General features: G+C 39.3%; 2 protein-coding genes across 6 annotated transcripts in view; one reads left to right on the top strand and one right to left on the bottom strand.

Moving 5' to 3' along the window:
* The window catches only part of apba2b (amyloid beta (A4) precursor protein-binding, family A, member 2b), a 64,346-nt gene extending 47,815 nt beyond the window's left edge, over positions 1-16,531 (top strand). For 4 of the 5 annotated variants that reach the window (XM_044198895.1, XM_044198903.1, XM_044198875.1 and 1 more), the window contains 8 exons: positions 4,311-4,346; positions 5,931-6,017; positions 8,198-8,383; positions 10,428-10,607; positions 11,859-12,071; positions 12,221-12,340; positions 13,284-13,424; positions 15,145-16,531. In XM_044198895.1, the coding sequence (XP_044054830.1) occupies positions 4,311-4,346; positions 5,931-6,017; positions 8,198-8,383; positions 10,428-10,607; positions 11,859-12,071; positions 12,221-12,340; positions 13,284-13,424; positions 15,145-15,216 (1,035 nt within the window). In that variant the 3' untranslated portion in view covers positions 15,217-16,531. The remainder of the gene's footprint in view (positions 1-4,310; positions 4,347-5,930; positions 6,018-8,197; positions 8,384-10,427; positions 10,608-11,858; positions 12,072-12,220; positions 12,341-13,283; positions 13,425-15,144) is intronic. The other variant, XM_044198914.1, reaches the window with a different exon arrangement.
* Positions 16,532-17,007: 476 nt separating this feature from the next.
* On the bottom strand, positions 17,008-20,958 carry sord (sorbitol dehydrogenase). Its single transcript, XM_044204271.1, has 9 exons — positions 20,781-20,958; positions 20,644-20,677; positions 19,849-20,013; positions 19,376-19,535; positions 19,106-19,224; positions 18,492-18,557; positions 18,184-18,362; positions 17,423-17,544; positions 17,008-17,238 (listed from the first exon to the last, which is right to left on the bottom strand). Exons 1-9 carry the CDS (start codon positions 20,832-20,834, stop codon positions 17,073-17,075), a joined length of 1,065 nt encoding a protein of 354 aa, XP_044060206.1. The 5' UTR covers positions 20,835-20,958; the 3' UTR covers positions 17,008-17,072.
* Positions 20,959-22,461: the final 1,503 nt, after the last annotated feature.

Below are 22,461 nucleotides of genomic sequence, written 5' to 3'. Positions count from 1 at the left end.
CACGAACTATCGGGGTATAATTTGCAGGGCTAAATGTTTCTGATTGATAAAATGCAGACAATACAGCTGCTTGTGTACAGCTTCATTCACAAAATAAGGAAGTATTGGGCACCACAAGTATTAATATTAGGATAAGGGGTGGACATTTCTTGTTGTTTTGTTAACATTAAAAACAAAGTTATGTTGTTGGTTTTCCCACTAGTTCAAAAAAAGAGGAAGTAGAGAGAGTGAACGAGCCAAGAAAGAGCTAGCAATGCCAATGAGAGACAGAGCGGCGATGAGCCGTCATGCACAGGTAGAGGTAGGCAGTGTGGCCCGGGCGTAAGAGCCTGGAAGAAGTTAGAGGGGAATAGGCTTTCAAATAGCTGTTTTCCACTGCAGTAACTTTTCCAGAAACCTTTCTAGGTCCTCAGGAATCACTATCTAAATGTATTTTCTGGCCCCCAAAAAGTCCTAACTCTGGTGAACTGCTGCGGCTCGCACTCATGTGGTGTCCACACAGACACTGTTGCTGCTGCAGCGCTGCTACTGCCAGCCCTATCTTTCTACACTGAGGTTGTCTTTGATAATGGCCAACAATAATAGTGTTTCATTTCATTTCATTATGAATTTCATTTATATTTAGTTTAGACAGAAAAGGGATTCTGTCCACAGAAATGCTAGAGGGCTTTTAATTTGAAACGGATACAGGAAGTGTTGAGTAGTTAAACAATATGTCTGTGACATATTCTACAGATATAGACATTGATATGGAAATGAAAAGCAAGAGGTTCCGGCCTGCTCAGGTAGGCAGTGTGGCCCGGGCTTTATAGGTGTTGTTGAGTTGTGTTTGTTCAAACCCCAGGAGACAACATCCCAACAGGGCTGATGGTTTGCTCTCCCACTCTGAAAGAGCATTTTATATGACGGCAGGTCTGTCTCTTCTGCCAGCATAATGTTACAGTCATCGTATTTATGCTGCATTGGTAATCCAGTGGTTTTACATGGCTAATACTGCATGTTTGATCGTATTTGTCAAACAGCATCTGAATTCAATTCTACATTACTGTGGATATCTGGAAGGGAAAATAGATGGACAAACTCAAGCAAAGAAGTGAAACCCCGCAATTTCAGCATATTGTTTAAATGTTTTATCATTTGTACCTTATAGTTAACATGAGGTATTATAAAGTTTAAGTTCTGGTCCATTTTGCTCCTAATGAAATGTACATGGACATCAGTGCTGTTTGCGTCTAGAGCAAAACATTATAGTCATATATTAGGCATGAGTGGTCTTTTAGGGCAGATAAAGAACTTGGCCAGATTGGGCTGCAGGGCATGTATTTGACACAGCTGGCTGGATAATGGGACTGTTGGCATGTGAACCTCATATTTCCCTTGTTGACACTCGTTCCCTGCTGTTCACTAATGTTGTTGTGATGATGATATTCCAGTGCAGTTTCAGAGAAATACTGTGGATGGTACCAGTGCAGCATAGAGGAGCTCGACTCATATTAGTTTTGATTAGCTTGATTGCTCTCTTCATCACCGTTACTCTGCCCAAAGTGCTTGTTTCCAACTTTATAGAAACAGCTACTCAAAATTTCCCAAAAAGTCATGGACTGTGTGATCAAAGCACAGTGTTTTGTGACATGATGACATAATGCAGCGCTGATGTTTTGGTGCACAGTTGCTACCCAGACACCAGTCTCTTTTATCTCCTTCTCTTGTGAACACACGCTTGGCTGTATTTCTAAATATTAAATGACCTCCCTTGTAGTAGTCTACTTTTAGAAAGTTACATACTGTAATAAGACTTGTCACTGATGAGATGGATACACGAGAGTGTGGTTGTCCAGTGGGATACGTCAGGAAATAAAAGAGTAGAGAAAGAGAGGCAGAGAATATTGTATTGTATGTTGTACTGTATGTGTCTTAAGTTTGTTTAAATTTTAGGTCAGGTTTCATGATCAGGTTCCAGGGGCATGATATCAGCACACATCAGAATGACATGAAAAAGTAAATAGCAGCCAGTTTCAACAAACTCTAGTCTGTGCTTTGATTCAGGGACAGACTCAGATGATTAAGGCCCTGTCTTAATACTTCAATAGACCTCCCGCTCAGCCCTATCCTTTTAATTTTACATGCTTCAGTGTACTGTAATCTGTCACACCTCTACTTAGGATTGAGGGTTAGTGGTCCTCGTGTAGGCTCAAAAATTAGTCTTAATGTATATCAAATTGTGATTGAAGGCTAGAAATGGCTACTGCTGCCTGCATGTGTTTATATAATTATGCAAAAAAATTTAATGTTGGAATCTGTTGACCTGTTGGAATATGAGCAATAATGGGCAATAACATACTAGAATTTTGATACAGATACCAAAACAATACTTATTTTGATAAGTCAAACTTTGTCAAATGTTGTCACACGCATTTCTACAAGTAATACACTGACTAGGGATAAGTATCTCGTACAACCCCACTTCAAAAAATCAGTGGATAATTAAATAAGTGGAATCACATTTTGTAGTAATAACTGAGGGGTCACAACCCAATCAAAGGGCATTCGGAAACAAAGAAAAGAGCAACAGGAAGAGTGACAGAGCACGGTCTGAAAGTCTTAAAGCCCTCTTCACCACAATGAGGATGTCTATTGGCATCATTTCACATATGTGTGATCTGTGTTTGGTTCTTCTCTCACTCACTCACTCACTATACACAATTGCCTTCCCTTCAAAAAGTCTTGTCAGGATGAAACCATGGCAACAGTGATCACCTTTTACTGCTTTCCCCTACTTTGAACAGGTTCATTGAACAAAAAGTTGTCCTTGATTTGTCCCTCGTGGACAAATGAGTAGCTGTGAAGCAAACAACATTTAATCTTTGTCACTGAAATGGACACAGCACTCAAATCTGACCACACACACAGTTTGCTCCAGATCAACCCGAACAAGCTCACATGTAGCACATACAAGCACAGGTACGCACTTAGACCCTGTGGTGCTGAACTGAGCAAAAAGAAGTATGCCAAGTAAATTGTAGCAAGGCTGTATAGGTTATTTATGCAGATCTTTTTGGCATGATGTTCACTCTTTGATGTAATATTTATGCAGCTTCACCCCCCACTCACACTATACCCTCCCTGCACAGCTCCTCCTCAGTAGAGCAGTAGATGTTGTTGAAAGCCTCAGATTTCTGTCTTGCGTGAGAGCTGATCACGGAGGAGGAAACTTTAAAAAACGAAAACCGTAAAAAGACTCTTCCCTTTGGGCTGTTTTCTCTGCTCTTTTTTATTTTTATTTTTTACTAATACTGTCTTAGCGGTTTCAGCTCTGCGCAGTGGCTTGGGCAAACATCCAGTCTCACACTTGGAAATGTAATAAGGGTTAAGATCATTTCCTCTGGTCGATAGCAGATGGAGAGAGGGGCAGTAGCTCAGCTTAAAAGTTATACAGAAGGGTTGATTTTGAAAGATTACAAAGTACTCCAAAAAATAAGCAGTGTAAGTTCTTAACAAGTGTAGGGCCCACGCCAAGATCAGAATTACTGATGAACTAATCAAACACATTAGCTGTGTAAAACTGCTTCCATGTTGATCTAAGCTGTTTAATTCCAAACAGTGACTTTGCAGCCCAGTGAAGAAACCCCAAGTGCACAGTTTAAATCCTTGCTAGGGGCTTTATCCCCTCCCCTGCCTCTGTGAATGTTGCTGATTGTTTTCCAGCATGTCGTTTCCTGGTAATAGCGTTTAGACTGTGACATGAACAAGGAAGGTGGTAAGAGCAGTGCCCATACACACAACCTGAATTGTAGACTTTGTCATCTTTGTTCGCTGTAATGCTTTTAGAAATGGGAGCCTTTACCATCTGTCTTTCTTTTGGTAAATGTAAGAAGAAACAAACAACATCCAAAAAAACCTCTAGACCCTCCTAATAGAGCTTCATATAGATGTTAAGAGTGCAGGAACAGTGTTAATTCATATCTGCACGCTTTTGATTTGCTGTGTTTAAAAGAGAAAAGGCAATTATTACCTTCTGTAATTGCTGTTTTGATTTGTATCTGATAACCAACACGGCTGTGCGAACGCTATCTCCACAAACACACACACATATACACAGTCTCACACACACTTCCTCTCTCTCTGTCTGTCACTTTCTCTCTGTTTGTGAGAGCAGCAATAGCACACCTGCCGGTTGGTTTGGGGCTTTACTGTCTTACCTTCTTTTATTTACCTTCTTTATTTCCTCCTCCTCTTCCTCCTGTTTTTTGTGCTCCTGTATCCGCTGACCTTGTCCCGTCCCAACGCCTGCCTGCCTGCCCGCCTGCCAGAGGGTACAGAAGGCTGCCAAAATCAAGAAAAAGGCGGTGTGTAATAAACAGAGCAAAAGGAAGACCCTTTGGCCACTTTCCCTCCACTCTCACCGTTTCTTTTTCATTTCATTTGTGCCTGTCTGTGTCTGCGTGTCCTCGCCCATCTGTGTCACATTTGTCGTCTTCATTAATTTAGGGGAACAAATCTTTGTCAGGTTTTTCAGAACTAAGACAAACATGTTTTGTTTTATGTGAATGGCTATGCATTTTGGCAGTGAGAATCTTTCATAAGTTTATAATAATTACACATATACATTATTATACAATAATGTCAGTTCACTTGTCTCAATATCAGCAAAACTGGAATGACAGATTTTAACCAGACACATCAAATCAAAATGTTTTTGTAAAAGGCTGCTGTGACCACAAGGTAACAGAAGACATGTCAGCAGTACACTATGTATTATGTATTGGGTCTCTCTTCATACAGTGCCATTATTACTGTGTATTAACCTGGGCAATAACACTGTGTAACTGTTTCATGAGATCATAAATGTATGTTTAAGAGTGTAATGACACATTTTAAGTACAAAACACATTTAGGTATTGTACTAATGCTAGTCATAACATTTAGGCTTAATGTTATGACTAGCTAAGAAGTGCTTAAAAGAAAAATCCTGTAACAATTCAACACTTTTTAAAGAAATGGTTATTAGTGGGATGCTGTACATTTCAGGTCCCTTTTTGTTGTTTGGTTTTAAATTCCTTTCATTTGTTTTATCTTTGTATAACTTGACAAAAGTTTAGTTTATCAAGCATTTCAGTGGTAAACATCAGGTTTTAGAATCAGCTTTCAGAATCAATAGACTTTTCATTTTGCACTGCATCAGTCATACAGGCAGAAGTCCGTCATAGAAGACGCTGATTCTCATTTCAGCCTCTGCAGACCATTATGCATTAAATCCACTAGACAAGTTTTTAAAACAAGAGCATGGCTGCAATAAAAATTGCTTACCAGTGTTCACAAATTAGCTAGCTGTGCCCGTATGCTAAGCTGAAAACTACACACTTTTTCTCAGCCAAAAGGCATTCTTGTGCTATATGTGTTTTATTAATATTTTTAGCACTGTTGCCTCATTTCGAAATGCATCAGGCAGTTTTAATTAAGCAAAATTGAATACAATTTTATTAGTCTGCAGTACAGAGTGATTATAGAGAAATGTGTACAGGCTTGTTCTGTGCTGAAGCTGCATTGCTCTCACTGGCGAAACAGCCAGCTGGTAAGGGTTTAGTGTTGAGCTGTTTCTTGTTTGCATGCCAGCTCGCCGTCCTCGTGCCAGGAAAGTTGATGTAAAGTAACACCACTGCCAAACGCTTTCTTTTTAATGCCTTTTCCACCTCACCTTTAGACTCGACAACCTGTCCATCTAACAAGCATTTCCCTAGCTGGGCCCTAAACTATACATGCATGCATTTTGAATATCTAAACTAATACCTTCCTACATTTAACACAGGCACCATTCAGACAGTTCTGAATAACTGTTTACCATGAACAGTCAAGTTTGGTACAAAGATCTTGAACAATCAAAGTCAAAGGAGACGATCTGACCGACTCTTCTGTTTTTTATCTTGCCGCAGAGTGCAGACGGAGATGCTCAAACCCTCACTGAGGTTGATCTGTTCATCTCCACCCAGAGGATCAAAGTCCTCAACGCAGACTCACAGGTGAGTACCAGCAAGTGCACATATGTCATGTTTCTGTGTCTTTTCTCACCTGTGAGAATAAAAGCTGTTTATCCTTACAGTACCTCAGCCACCCACTGAGCTATACAGGGCTACACATCAGGGGACTGATATTGTGTCATGGCTGACATAACTGCAGCTTAACTGTTGACACAAACTGTTTCTTATGAAACCCCACCACTGATTTGTTTATTTATTTAATCTCATGATGTCACTGTCATGAATTCTCTTTGACTGAGGATAAGAATAAACTCCGCAAAGCCAAAAAATGCGAACATCTGTGCATGGAGGGTCACTTAGAGAGCATGTACTGTGCAAGCTGTTTGACTGCAGCACAATCTGCCCTCTTTGTTTTTACTATAAGAACGTTTCTTCGTAGTTGTGCGTTAGTATAGATATCCAAATAACGACCACATCTGTACTCAATTAGTCATTTGTTAAAAGGCTCTCAGACTTAGAAAATGGAGTACATGATGTTTTCTTCAATTATTTTACAGACACAGTCAAAAAGTCAAAATTCAGATTGAAGTTTGACTTTCTGAATAATAAATCACATTTATCTGTCAGGTTTTTTTCTTAACAAAGCTTCTCTCCACTCCTGCAGAAGCTTTGTCAAAGTTTTCTTGCCTTTTAGCTTTACAACAAGCAGCTGTATGGAGCAGCAGTACAAGTCTTCACAGGAGGAGGTGGAGTCTTTGATAGAAGCAGAAATGCTTCTGAGAGCTTTGCAGTTCTTGGGATCATAAATACAGCTCTGTGCTCACAGAAACAGTTAAATGTATATGTGGTAGATGATTCATTTGCAGTATTTCACTCTGAGCTGCTGTCTGGCCGTCTGAGCAGAGTGTCAGAATGTGTGTGTGTGTGTGTTTGGGGGCAGCCGCCTGGCAGAAACTAACGTGCTGCAATGCAGTGTCTATCTTCCTCCCCTTTCCATCTGGTTGCCACTGGTCCTGGCACTCTTCAGAGAGAGATTCTGAGTAAAAAACCTTTGTTTTGCAATTAAAGGCTTGCATGGGGTTTCTGACATTGATTCATAATAAGAACAAATCCAAAGGTGGGCTGAACAACAACACTAATTAGGCTAATGGAATAAAATCACCAGACACAGTTAATGAAGTGAAGTTAACTAAACTGAAATGAAATTTAGCATATTATCATAAAACATGAACAAATACAAGTTCCTCTCAGCAAACCCACAGATTCCAAGTCCACATCCTCTCAGTTCCATAGCTGTATTCAGAAACAATGCCTCATAAAATCTACATTATGACACAAGACAATTATTTGGCTGAGTGAACAAACATGATTACATCGTTGAAATCACTTTGTTTCATCAACACAAACACTGATATCCAAACCCCTTCTGAGTATGTTGTGCACCTGTGCATTATTTTCAGCTGAACATGTACTCAAGATCTAATTTATTGGGGTGTTATTGGGCTATAATCAGATTATACACTAGTTTTGAATTCAATCAAAAGTAGGCCTGTATGTTTTCTATCAATAGTACTTTCATCTCACTCTCTGCCCTAAAAGGATCATGCAGCTTTGGCAAGAAAGGAAACAAATATGCTGCACACTGGTACAGTGTCAAAAATGATTGACCAAAGGAAACAGACTGTTGTCAGAAACAGGATAATTACCAGTAACAGTTACAAAATATTTCTGAAAGCTGTGGTAGTATCAGAGGAACATTGTAGTGAAGTCAATATTTACTGTAATAAACCTAGTTGTCTCCATTAACTGGAAATCAGTGAATAAAGACCTGCATTGATGACATCACCAGCTTTTTGGGAGTTGGTCCGGAGACACTGAATTATTAAATGTCTCTGTGGTCGTATATATTTTTTGTTTCAGATATGAGGTCCAGGAGGATTTGATTTGATTTCAGGGCTCACAGCTATGAATCAAAAATGTCTTCATATCCCAGTAAAATTAACATGGATGCTCTCATACAGTTACAGGAGTTTTTCACTATCCATGGAGCAGCTTTATATCCAGATGACACCATCATTACACTCTGTTCCGCCACTGTTCAGCTTATAAATCCATGAATTGAAACTGTACTTAGCTGTAGAGTATTATAAACACAATAGGGTTGATGTTTAAAGGTTGATTTTTGCCTTTGACGTATGTGATTTTGGCTGATATGCCTACAGGAGACGATGATGGACAACGCACTCCGTACTATATCCTACATTGCCGATATTGGGAACATTGTGGTCCTGATGGCAAGACGCCGGATGCCACGCACAGCCTCACAGGACTGTATTGAAACTACGCCCGGGGCACCCGAGGCAAAGAAGCAGTACAAGATGATATGCCATGTCTTTGAGTCTGAAGATGTAAGTGCTTCGGGTTTTTTTAAGTTCACAAACCTGCTGTGTCTGTTAATGTGTCTATGAGAGAAGTTGCCTATTTTAAATTCCCCTGGCTGGGAGCAAGTGAGATGTTACACACAAGCTACTAAGGGAAGTCACACTGTCATTATGCAAGAGGACTCATTTGGTAGATGAATCTTCCAACATCTAAAGATACTAAAGAGACGACACTTGTTATTGTCTTGTGTTATTTGATTGTCAGATTTTGCTTCAGCTTCCCGGTTATCGCCGATATTAATGTTTTTTCTCCATTTGTCTCCAAGACATAATTTTATTTATTTATCATGAATTTATTTTTATTTTTTTCATGTTTGCTCCACATTGTCACAAATGTAGTTTGCTGATATTCAGAAATTATAAAATGTTGTTGTGCGACCTTTAATAACAGATTAGAGCAACCCACTGACATGAAATTATGTCAATTGGCTGGGCATTTTTTATTTTGTATTTATTTTTTTAACACGGAGAGAGCTGCTGCTTGTCTTGTTGAAGCAGATCCGGCAAGACTTGGCAACATGAACAATGTTGCACAGAGGAGCTAGCAACTCAGTGTCTGTTGCCAGTCAGTATCAAGGCTGGACTCCAATCTGTCCTCTCTTCTTCTAATTTTGCTGCCAGGTTTTAAAGGCCGGCCAGAGTTATAATAGAACCATTCAGCCGCTCATCCATCAACTTATAAACTGTTTCTATTATTGTGGCTCCACTGGCTGTATGCAGTGTTTTTTTGACTTTTAAAAAAAAATTCTTTATTCTGCAAAACTAATTCACACTGTATTGATTTTGAGAGTGTGGGCCATTAATGTCTGCAAATTCTGCAAGAGATTTATATCCAAGTATGGAATTCAATTAAATAGGAAAATAGGGAAAATACAGCTTACAAAATGACATATAATGTACCCTCTTTACTCTCTTAGTCTATATTATCTCGCACAGCCAATAGAAGTCTTCAAGATTTTATTTTTTACATGTTTGTGTTGTACTAATTTCACTTTTCCCAACTTTTACCTTCCTTGGTGGCAAATGTCTTTTGTGTCAGGATGGAAGTTGCTTTAAAGCAGTGGTTCCCAATTTCTTTTGTTCTCAACAATCACAGCCCAAACAGATGAGCTCAAGCACCACTTCATCAATACCACCCGTCATGTTTTAAAAAGTGTTTATTTGAACTGATTTTAAACTGGATGTTTTTTAACACTGTTAATTATATAAAAGTGGATATTGTTACAATAGTTTTTTCATACAGGACATACTGATGCTGGAAGTTTCGAAATCCCCCCCCTTTTTTGTTTAGTAAAGTTTGCTTTTACATGAGTTCCACTTGGGGTGGCTGAAGCTGCACATGTCAACCATTTATCTGTTGTAACCTGTTGTAGCTGGTAGCTTATTGGTTATTGTGACAATAGATATACTGAAGATCAATCTCACACTGATTATTAATCCTATTGGTGTGTTTATTTTTCCCCTAAACACATATATGTGGATGAATTGTTTGTTTTTTTTGTTTTTTTTGTTGTTTTTTTTTGTGTTTTTTAGCTGAGCTCTTTCCATGTACTCCCTTCCAAACGCAGAAGTACCCACTGGGGTACGAGTACTCTGGGTTGGGAATAACTACTCGATCTTTGTGGAATACCTTTGTCATTTATGGCTGACATTTGATAAGCTGAAATTGTGCACCATTCCATCACTGAAGTAACTTGCGTAAGCGGAATTTGATTTGTCTGCCCATTGTCTTCATTAACCTTTATTCCTCCTCCTCATTGAAAATAGAGCAGTGTACCAATGTTTTTTCTTCTCTCCTCTCACAATGGGTAGAAATAGCTCATGACAGTGAAAATCAATTAATATTATGCCATAACATATTCTCAGCACACTCAATGCCACGATTGTTTGATGCCACCGAATGCTCCCCACTTATTAACATACAACTCAGTGAAGATTAGCTTCTGTGGATCTAACAAAACAAGATCAAAAACACGTTTATGTCATGATTCCTGCTTTTTTCTGCCCGCAGGCCCAGCTCATCGCTCAGTCCATTGGCCAGGCATTCAGCGTAGCTTACCAGGAGTTCCTGAGAGCCAACGGCATTAACCCCGAGGACCTGAGCCAGAAGGAGTACAGTGACATCATCAACACCCAGGAGATGTACAATGACGACCTCATTCACTTCTCCAACTCTGAAAACTGCAAAGAGGTTGGTCTATATTAAGTGTGCAGTGCACGAATACATTTCTTGCAACTTGCAAGATTTTTCTGCAGATGTCTGTTGGTTTGTGTCAGTGCAGGAAAAAAAGCAAGACATAAACATTGTGAAACTTACACAAATCACACTCATGCTGCAGGGCCATTACAGAAACACACAAGTACACAGTAGCTGTTAACTAATTAGACAGATTTAGAGGCAGATGGTACACTAAAATCTACTCAGAGCATGTCAACTCTAGCTCCTTTTTCTTTTGCTGTAGCATTTCCTCTTTAGCTAACACTCTGCCCTGAAAGCATTACTGGAGGCTTTTGGAGAATTAGAAGCCGTGAAACAGTTTCTGCTGTATTAGCAGAGAGGTTGCATAGGCACCACCACCACACAGCTGCTATTTCAGAGGCACATGGGTAATTTTTAGTGATGGGGAAACTGGGCTGTCTTGAAGCACTAAAGCTTCCTAACCACTGTGTTGAGAATAAGTTAATTTCTCCAGGCTTCAGGTTCACACTAGTCGCATCTGCTAGTCGAAAGAGTTGGAGCAGGAAAATGTATTCTGCATTAAGACAAGCAATATCGATAACTAATGGATATGTAATTTTATATTATGATATTGATGTATATTGTAGTATAGTAAATGTTGTAGAAATTCAAGAGAGAACCCATTCACAGATTAAATATTCAGATGGTTATGTCTGTTTTAAGAGATCAGGGTACTTCTTCACATTGATGCAACATTTCTGTAAATTCAATATTAAAGCCTTGCCTTAAAGCAGTGCTGCTCATTGATTTGCAACATTGCCTGCAATAGTCTAATGCAACCAGAGATATTAAAGGGATAGATATCTCGATATCTCACAATACTGTATATATCGTGATATTTCCCATCCCTACACTCTGAGCTCCAGGGCTGCTGTTATACCACAGATTTCTGCTCAGATCTAAGGAAGGGGACTAGAAATAGTGAATTTTCTGACAGGTATCAAAAAGGAATCATATTGTTTTAAGTGAAAACGAGTTCTCTACGCATTCTCCAGCAAGAAGCTGAATCAGGTGCTTCTCAGATCAACTGCAGTGTTGAGGGGAAAAAAGACTGAAGCATGCTGATGCAAACAGATTAAACTTTTGACACAGTAGTGTTGAAATGTTAATGTCTTTGCACTATTATAGGCTCAAATCAATCAGTGTGTTCCAGTCATATTGTTTTAATTATGATAGGTCAGTTTCTCCTCCTCCTGTCCACAGCTGCAGCTGGAGAAGAGTAAAGGGGAGATCCTGGGTGTGGTGATTGTGGAGTCCGGCTGGGGCTCCATTCTGCCCACAGTTATCTTAGCCAATATGATGAACGGCGGGCCAGCGGCTCGCTCTGGCAAGCTCAGCATCGGAGACCAGATCATGTCCATCAACAACACCAGCCTAGTGGGGCTGCCACTCGCCACCTGTCAGGGAATCATTAAGGTACAGAGACACTGAAGATGTTGGCAAGACTGTGGCTGAAAGAGGCTGTTTAAGCTATGATATAAATAATAATTAAACATTGTTCTTAAACATTAGACCACATCATTTTTGTGAAGGTTTTTATGTTTGTGTGTTTCTCTGTGTTAAAGGGCTTGAAGAACCAGGTTCAGGTGAAGATGAACATTGTCAGTTGCCCTCCTGTTACCACTGTCCTCATCAAGAGACCAGATCTAAAGTATCAGCTGGGCTTCAGTGTCCAGAACGGCATTGTAAGTATAATTCTGACTTCTTTCTGTCAACCAGGAGCATGTTGGTTACTTTGATATTAGTAATATCAGTGGTGGAATGTAACTAAGTACATTTCCTCAAGTACTGTACTAAAGTACAAATTTGAGGCACTTGTGCTCTTTTCTTTTCATGCCACTTTCTACTTCTACTCCACCACATTTCAGAGGGAAATATTTTTACTCCACTACAATGATCTGACAGCTTTAGTTACTAGTTACTTTACAAGTTAAGATCTAATCATATAATATATATAATAGTACAACAGTCACAGGGGACATTTTTCTACATTCTACTTTCACTTTTAACACTTTAAGTACATTTTTCTGATTATACTTACATACTTTTACTTAAGTAACATTTTCAATGCAGCACTTTTACTTGTAACAGAGTATTTTTACAGTATTAGTACTTTTACTTAAGTAAAGGATCAGTAATATTAACAAAATATGTCAAAACATTATTAAAACCTACTACTTTGTTGTGACTTTGTCACTACATTGTTCTCATGGAGAAAATGTTAACTTTAATTTTTAGTTTGGTATATTTTGTATCCGTACCGTACAGCATGTGTACTTCACATTCCTGTCTCAGTTTAGATTAATGTGCTCATTATTTTATTTTCTCTGTATTGGATATACTGAAGAAACACTGTGTCATTTGCTGTGTTGTGATAAATTGCTGTTTTGCCTTGAACAGTATTTATGCACCTAATACAATATGTGCTACATAAATCCCATTATCTTTAGCAAGGATGTAATGTGCAGTTTATCAGTTTAAACTATCTCTCCTGGCCTTACAGCCTCAGTTTCACATGCCATCACCGTATCTCTGCAGATATTTTACCCTTTCAGTGGCATTCATTTAAATCATTAACATTTCCGTGTTTGTGTGTGTGTGTGTGTGTGTGTGTGTTTTGCCCGTCAGATATGCAGTCTCATGCGAGGAGGCATTGCTGAGCGAGGTGGGGTCCGTGTGGGTCACAGGATCATAGAGATCAATGGGCAGAGTGTGGTGGCCACAGCACATGAGAAAATTGTCCAGGCCCTCTCGAACTCTGTTGGCGAGGTTAAACTGATGTGCACACACACACACACACACACACACACACACACACACACACACACACACACACACACACACACACACACACACACACACACAGGACAATAACATACAAATGTGTACATTTGCAAATATGTAGCATTACTATTACTATTTACTTATGGTCAGTAAATTACACTGTATAGGAAAAAAAAGGTATACAGGTTCCATATTTAGCTAAGGGTACTCCACCGATTTTAAACATGAAGTTTAGTTTACCCATCATGAGTCGCACAACTCCGCCTGTGAAAACAGTTGTTTAATATCTTGTGTGGCTCTAGAGAAGCTTCACATTTTTAGCAGAAATCTTGCATTACAAACTGGGGCACTGAGTTTGGAAGATGTATGCTTAACAAAAGATACAATTCAGTAGCATTATGGGAGTTGTAGGATCCACCGTGTTTGGACACTAAAAGTCAGGATACCTCAGCCTGCGCTGCTTTGATTCTTTTTTCATTCTGTCTCTGGCAAGTCCTACAACTTTATGGAAGTGCAATATCAGATCACTGTTAACAGTTTCACACGTTTCTGTTGTTGTGGAAGGATGGCTTCAACCTGTTGAAGCTTTTAAAAGGAAAGAATTTGTCAAGTTATTTTCTGTGTGGAACAGGAGAGTCTACAGCTGTGTTTGAAATCATTAACTCTTTCACTACTTACTACTCACTGTACAGGGACTCTGTGTAGAGGACTATATAGTGTATAAGATGGCAAAATCAAAAACTCCACTGAGGTCATTCCTCTCACCCTGCTGCCACCTAAATTTATCATTTTTTAACTGCCTGCGCAATGCATAATGATAAATAAATCTTGTTTATTGACCATCAATTTTTACACTACTTTTTATGTTGTATTGTGGGATAATTTAAGTCTGATATATAGAAACCAGGAGATCAAGCGATATTTAAAACATATAAAAGTAGAGTTAAGTTTCTAGCTTTCAGGTTTCAGGAAGCAGTGTCAGGAAGTAACAGCTTATAAATACCAGGTGTGAGATGATGTCACAGGACTAAACTGTTTTTATGATCAACACGTGCCAACACACACTGCTCTCAACATCATGTAAACAACTTCAGTTCCTTAGAAGTTTTAGAAGCTGGAGTAACTTTAGTCTTATCTAGGGTATAATAGGTATAGCAGGGTATAATAATTCTCACTAGACATTCAAACAATACTCAAAATGGCGAACATGCTACATAGTAAACGATTTTGGACACAGCTGAAATGATGTTGAAAGTTTTAAGGTTTAAAGCTACCTTTTGAAAATGTTAAAAAAAAAGAGGAATCACTTTATTTCTGGTCTATAAAGGTTGGCAAACATATACTGAAGGACAGGACATACATGCTTATGACTTACGCTAATCCTAACCATAACCGCTACTTGCCTAACCCTAACCCCAGCTTCACTCTTGGGATTTAGACAGCTTCTCTTTTAACCTTACCCTAACCTTAAACCAAGTCTTCACCCTAAAATTTAACAATTTATGTTATGGGGACTTGCATTTTGTTCCCAAAAGGAAGGCGAGTCCCAACAATGCGACTGTGTAAACAGATTTATGTCCCTACAACATGAGTAATACATGTCCACACACACACACACAATCTTCTTAATATCTATAAGAAAATGCTCTAAATGTTTGGCCTTTTAATTAAGATTGTTTTGTTTTTTTCTTTCTCTCCCTGCCAGATTCACATGAAGACCATGCCGGCAGCCATGTTCAGACTTCTAACAGGACAGGAGACACCTATGTACATATAAACAATGGCCAGGGACCGTTCCACAGGACGGGAATGGTCACGGGGCAAACCAAGCTGACCAGTGACCGGGGGGAGGATCGCTTCTCCCTGTCGATTCATTTCTCTGTTGTTTTTTTTCTTCTGAGCTGATGACTTCAATTCTTCATCATCTCTCGTTTGTCTGTGCTTAACATGCAACGGCCATTTTATTGACATGAGATACTTTTTCCATCTGACCAACTGAAGAGACTGTGTGTGTGTGTGTGTGTGTGTGTACTGTTTGTTATTTATTTTTCCTGTCTGTGCTTTTCTGTGTCACTTCAGTGAGATTGTGTGGATGGACTTATCAAACGAATGCGTCACAATTTATTTTTTTATATTCATGTAATGCAATATGATACTTCTACTATACTTCTTGTATAGTTTCATTTTCTTCTCCGTTTATTTATTTCTCATGTAAATACATATTTTGCTGAAATTGTGACTGAAGGCAGTGGGGAGGGAGTAGCCACAGCTGCTTTGTAAATATTTATTGAATCTTGCTATTGAATTAAAAGCAGTCAGTGATGATGGCAAAGACACAATTAAATGCTGAATATCAAAGTAGTTGCCAGTGAAAAGGGGAAGTGTTTGAAATGTTGGGTTTAAATATGCTAAGTTGATACAATGTACATGTGAATCAAACCAATGCTTGCAGCAGGGGTTTATGGGAGAAATGCCATATCCTTTTCATTTTCTTCATTATATGGCAATACACATGTTCAGCCTCTGAATGGCAAGATAAGTCTTTTCTAAATCTCATGTACAAACACTCACACACATTTAAATAACAAGCAACTGAATAGAACTAACATCCATCAATTATGCTTTTGATATCAAAGTCACATGTATGAAAATTAAGTTTCTTTTGTGTGCTACTCTACTGAATGTTCATCTTTAGTGTTTCTGACTGAAACTCATGCATACTATGAGTGGATTGTGAATGTAACTGTGTTGTGTGAGCTGTCCCATTGCCATAAGCAGTATTAGAATGTCTGTACATAAAGAGAAACTTGTCTAGTATTGTGCTCATGTTAAAAAACAAAAAAATTAATAAAAAACACACAGGTTTAGTCACTGCAAACATCTTCCCACCTGTATGTTGGCTTGCAGTCTTGAGAGGGAAAGAGAGAACTGTGAATCACACCACTGTGACAGACACAAGCCTTATCATCGAGTAATGGTTTTACAATGCATTGTAGTAAATTCTTCTAACCATATGAACATTATCTGTGTGCATGCCTCGTAAAGTAGTTTCATGTCATTGTTGCAAGGTAATAAAATCTGGGCTAAACCTGGCTGGTTTTGTTGAACTGGATCAAACTGAAAACTGATTCTAAAAAAGGTTGGATTTGCCTTATGAAAGCATAGTCTGGGCACTGACAGGAGGCACTGACAGGAGGATGAAAAGTTTTAAAAACACTCTCTTTCATGATTAGCCTTTTTTCATTTAGTATGTTGAAGTCTCATAATCTTGAGTAAGTCATTATGGCCAGGTAAGACTGAAAAATTCAGAATTCAGTCTGATTGTTGGGAGATGAAAAGTTCAGTTTTGAAAAGAAAAAACACTCATGGTAAGTCACTCAGAAAGATCCTGGTATTGATGCCTTTTTTATTTAGTAAGTTAAATTTTTCATTTCCTTGATACAAAACTGTATAGTACATTTGATTTCTTAGGTAATTTACTCTCAAGTTTGACTTATTATCTCAGGTTTTGAACATGTTTGTTCTCACTGGAAAAGTAGATATTTAAGTACACTCAAACAAAGATTTAGTGCTAGCTTTCTTACAGTGAATGTCCAGTTTGTGGATGTCTGCCTGTCGTGCTGGCGGGTCGGGTCAGGGCTTATAGTCATTCTCGTCACACTTTAACATGACCTTTATCCCAAGACCCTGACGCGTGGTCTCAAAGGCCTGGGCTGCCTGCTCCAGAGGGAAACGGTGGGTCACGAGGGGCTTCACGTTCACTTTACCCGATGCCAACATGGCTATGGCCATCGGCCAGCTGCAACACAACAAGACAAACATTTGACTCAAGAGTTGAATCTCTGTGATGCCTAACACTTACTGTATGATTTATGATTTAATTATTACTGTCTGTAAGATACCTCACAAGTGGATCTGCCTCCAGATTTGCTTTAAACATCTGCTTATGGAACAAGAAGGGCAATTAATGGATATTTTCTTACGTATTGCAGTAGCGGAAAACCCCCCTGATGTCCACTTCTCTTACGGCAGCATTGATCAGAGGAACAGTGGCCATCTCAGGGCCAAGACCCACCAGCACCACCACACCTCCTGAACATGTCGCCTGACAGGAAAAAAAATCAATTATAACTTGGATTATTTTATCTGCAGATGCTGAAACTGAAACAATTATAATATAAATAACAAGCAGTGGTGGAGAAAGTATTTAGATTCTTTACTTCAGTAAAAACAAACTAAAAAGCACTCCATTATAAGAAATAGTCCTGCATTCAAAATGTATGGAAGTATTATTGTACTTGAAGCATCAAAAACTAAAAGTACTCAATCCAGAAAAACTGCCTGTGAGTATTATATTATATATTAGAATATTATTACAGGTGTATTAACATGTAAGTAGCATTGGTTGATGTGGGGCTAATTTGAACAATTGTATATACTGTTATACTACTGTTGTAGTTTAATCTATAACAACACAACATGTTTTAAAATCTTAATCTGTAAAGTAACAACTAGCTACAGACAAATGTAGTGGAGTAAAGAGTACAGTATTTCCCTCTGAATTGTGTTGGAGTATGAAATGGAAGTCGCTTGAAATGGAAATACTCAAGTAAAGAACAAGTACCTCAAAATTGTAGGTAAGTACAGTACCTGAGTAAATGTACTATAGTCTATAGTTTGTGCAGAGCAACTTCATAATTCTGAATACAACTTTGAATGGTCTTTACTGAGGGTAGTCACATACATAGATGGCAGTCTGAATGCTGCTCTCAACACCAGTGCATTCAATGGTGATGTGAGGCTGAGCGCCCAGCATGTGCTCCACACTCTTGGCCAGCTGCTGGGGTCCATCTCCTCTCTTCACTGTCAGCTGGAAGTCTGCACCCAACTCTTTGGCCATTGTCAGACGCTGTGGGAACAGATCTGAACGCAGCAAAGGTGAATTAGAGACAAAAGGAAAAAGACTAAACAGAAGAAGAAGCTACCAGAATCTGTATACTGTGTCATTGGTCATTTCAGTTGAGATGGATGTTTATAAACCGTGTGAGTTACCAGTGATGACGACCTGTGAGGCCCCCATTGCCTTGGCCACGAGCAAACAGACCAATCCAATAGGTCCTGTGAAGAGAGGAGAAATAAACAAGATGGCTACTGTATAGACTGTGTTAAATATCTGGCAGCCTAACACTTCAAGACATACACTAATAATGTGATTATAAACATGTTTTGAAGCTTAAAAAAACAGTCAATGTCATAGTGTGTGTTCAGCATTCACATTGAACCTATACTGTGTAACTTTACCCTCATAGGACACAATCAACTATTTCACCAGGGACTGCTTAACACAGGTGTCTTAAATGTTCATTAGCTTGTTTTCACAACATAAGGAATTCATTAAATATTAAGTAAGCAACTCTTACAAGGTGCGTTAAGGTTCAGCATTTTTTCACTCAAGTTTTGTTGAGTTAGTATCATTCTCACTTTTGTGATTAAACCCACTGAGTGTCAAATTAGAGTCCTTACTTGCAGGGGCATGTTACTCAAATACAGTGTAATCACCTCTTTTTATATTAGTTTTCAGCACACCCTGAAATGCAGTCTGCAGTATCTTGTTGATGGAATATTCCCACAAAAGTGACTTGTTCTATTGTGTGTGTAATAGTTACCTGCACCACAGATGAGCACGGTGCTGCCGAGGGTTACGCCGGCTCTGCGACAGGCGTGGATCCCCACAGAAAGAGGTTCAATTAGTGCTCCCTCCTCAAATGTCACATTATCAGGCAGCCTGGATAGTTGAAAAAAGACACAGAAAGAGACAGACAGACATAAAAGGATATATGCAAGGCAAGGCAAAAGAGTCATTTGGCAGTCAGAGATCAGGCAATTGTTAGGTAAACTCTTGTGAAAAGCCACGCAATCCTTGAAAAACCTGTTACTTGTAACAGAAGTTGGCACTGTGCTTGTAGTATCGGCATAGATTCCCATCGTCGGGGGGCGTGGCACAGAAGAAGATGGTAGGAGACAAGTTATATCGTCCGTTTTTGAAGAACTCGTCCGTCTCGCGGGGCACACCGGGCTCAATGGCCACTCTGTCACCTGAAAAATACAGGGTGAAGTTTACAGCACTGGATGAGTTTGTTCAGTTCATTTAATACCACAAAAATGTTAGGACTATGTGAGACTTGGCATCAAAATGATATACAGTATATGACATTACAGCGCCATAAATGCATGGCATGGTTGAGATAAGTAATGTAACCTTTTTCAATTATAAATATTGTTGTTTGAAATGTCAACTTCCCTTTTAACAGAATGGCAGATTTTTGCAGTGCCCACTGCATGAGGCACTGCCTTTGGTGCTCCACAGCTCTGAGACACACACACACACACACACACACACACCACTCACCTACTTTAAGGTGCTTGACTGCTGATCCAACCTTCACCACCCGCCCTGACGCCTCATGCCCCAACACCATTGGTTTCGTGACCACATAGTCCCCAATTCGGCCGTGCTGCCAGTAGTGAACATCTGATCCACAGATTCCAACAGAGTGCATCTGGAGCAAAACCTCTGGGTACAAAACGTGACATACAAGACAGGGACACAGTGAGGACGGTCCAGTACTGGTATGCATTTTGTCACCTTGTTGCAAAAAGACACTACAGTCTAGCCTGATTCCAGACATCAGAAACATTTCCTACATCTTAAATGGTTTGATTTGTTCAGCAATTCAAATATGAGTGAACAAAATCAAACAAAACGGCAATTCAGGCTAACTACTGTAAAGTGGAAAGGAAATCTGTTACAAATATAAAGTGTTTTTGACACCAGTGCATTGTAAGTTGACTTGCAAGTCACAAAGATGAATTACAAAATGCCAAAATGTACTTCTGACTCTGAAATACAGTTCAAGGCCATAAGCAATGGCAAGAAAAAGAAGGAAAATGAATGGAGCTGAAACAGAGAAGCCAGGCAGCTGTAATGCATTTTGACATGTAGTAGCTTTGAAACTGAAAAACAGATTGCTCACAGTTAATTGGATTGACGCATTGCATTACATTTAATTAATTTAACTTACTATAACCTTACATAACGTGCACAACATATTCACCATATTTGGAAATGCTTGTTTAAGTGGCCTATACATTGTTGAATATGTTGAATATGAGGGACTACACCGTATTGTTGAATATGTCATACCATTAGGTCCTGGCTCCGGGACGGGGCGGTTTTCCTGTGAGAAATTGACAAAATGCACAGAAGTTGCAGTCATTTTAATTCAGATTGCAACTGATCGTCACATGTAAGTGGTACAAGTTTGTGGGTCGGTGTCCTACCAGCCTGAGGTCTCCCTGGGAGTGCAGTACCACGGACAGATTTTCCTGCGCCATGACTGATGCAACAGTGTGCTGAGAACAGCGTAAAGACGAACCAGACAAATACGAAAAAAAATCTCACCCTGTTTTCTCTTTCTGTCAGTGTCAAAGTACAGAAAGCAGAAAGCTACACCTTCCTGATAGCGGGGGTGGTACCAAAACAATGCATGTGATTGGCCAAAGACCCGCGGCACAGTCCACTTTGCAGGGGTGAACGTGAACACGCAATCACATTTAACTGCACTCATGAGATTACATGTAACTCCTACTACTGCTATATATTACTTTTAAACATCTTTACATTACAATATTATTGATTAAAATGTGCCATTAAGCCTGTATCACCGATATGATGTGATGTAATTAATGTAATGTAATCTCTCTAACCACTAACTTCCCTCGTACTGCCCTCAGTCCGATATGATTGTCCAATAGAAAACAGGCTCTGAGTGCTAAAGTGGGCAGTTTAATGTTTACGGTTTTTAGTAATAATACATATATATACCCATTAATTGATTTACCAGGGTGGCACGGTGGCGGGCGGCTAAAGCTCCTGCCTCCCAATAAGGAGATCGTGGGTTCGTGGGATCGATTCCCGGACCAGACCAACATCACACAATCTCTCTGGGTGGAGTCTGCATGTCCTCCCCGTGTTACCGTGGGTTCTCTCCGGGTTCTCCGGCTTCCTCCCACCGTCCAAAGACATGCATGTGAGAGGTTAATTGATAACTCTAAAATTGCCTGTGTTGAATGAATGTGAGAGTGAATGGTTGTCTGTCACTGTCTGTGGGTGTTAGCCCTGCCTAAGTTGGCCACTGTCACTGGGATAGGCTCCAGTCACCCGCGACCCCTAACGGGACCAAGCGGTAGAAATGGATGGATGGATGGACATATATATACCCATTAATTGATTTCCCTTTTCAAATCTGTACCAGTCACAGAGGAAAGGTAACAAGGACATATGAGACATATGTGTATTGTACAAACAAATATACCATAATGGAAATGCTTTACAGTTGTTTACAACAAATGTTTTTTGTGTGTGTGTGTGTGTGTGTTTCACAACAATGTGAAATGTTTGTATTTAATTGGGAAATGTTAATAAGAACTTTGAAAACACATTCAGGGAAACCTTGAGAATTACAGAAATATATCGTTGAAAAGGCTGTAGGTTGATGTTTTGTGCATTCTGTGTACTTACTTGCAATTGTTACAATAAAACTGCCAAATGGTGATTCAAATCTATGTAGGCCTATATGTCAGCCTTGTGAAGTTCGTTAATAAACAGCATTGCAGGAAATTGCATCTAGGAAAGTAATGTTTAGTAAGGTCTGACTACAGACTAAGTTAAAGCATGTTAGTTGAGCTCACGACTTTAATTCCCGTGGCACCTCTTATGGTCAGTTTTGATTGGTGGCAAGTCTATCCTCACTCCACTGTAAAACCAGACACAGTTCAGTACTGCACACACTGTAAGACAGATTCCATAGAAATGATGTAATTACAAATGTGGACCCATTTGTACCATTTGCCTTTTTCAGAGACGGTTCATTTCATTGGGCAACATGAAAATTTAGGGACTACGTTAACGGGATAAAACAATTAGCAGTTACAATGAAATAATGTGGAGAAAATTACAAAG

This window comes from Siniperca chuatsi, linkage group LG1 (assembly GCF_020085105.1).
Source record: "Siniperca chuatsi isolate FFG_IHB_CAS linkage group LG1, ASM2008510v1, whole genome shotgun sequence".
NCBI classification, from domain to species: domain Eukaryota; kingdom Metazoa; phylum Chordata; class Actinopteri; order Centrarchiformes; family Sinipercidae; genus Siniperca; species Siniperca chuatsi.
Note: the sequence above shows the minus strand (reverse complement) of the source record. Positions and strands in the feature narration are given on the sequence as shown.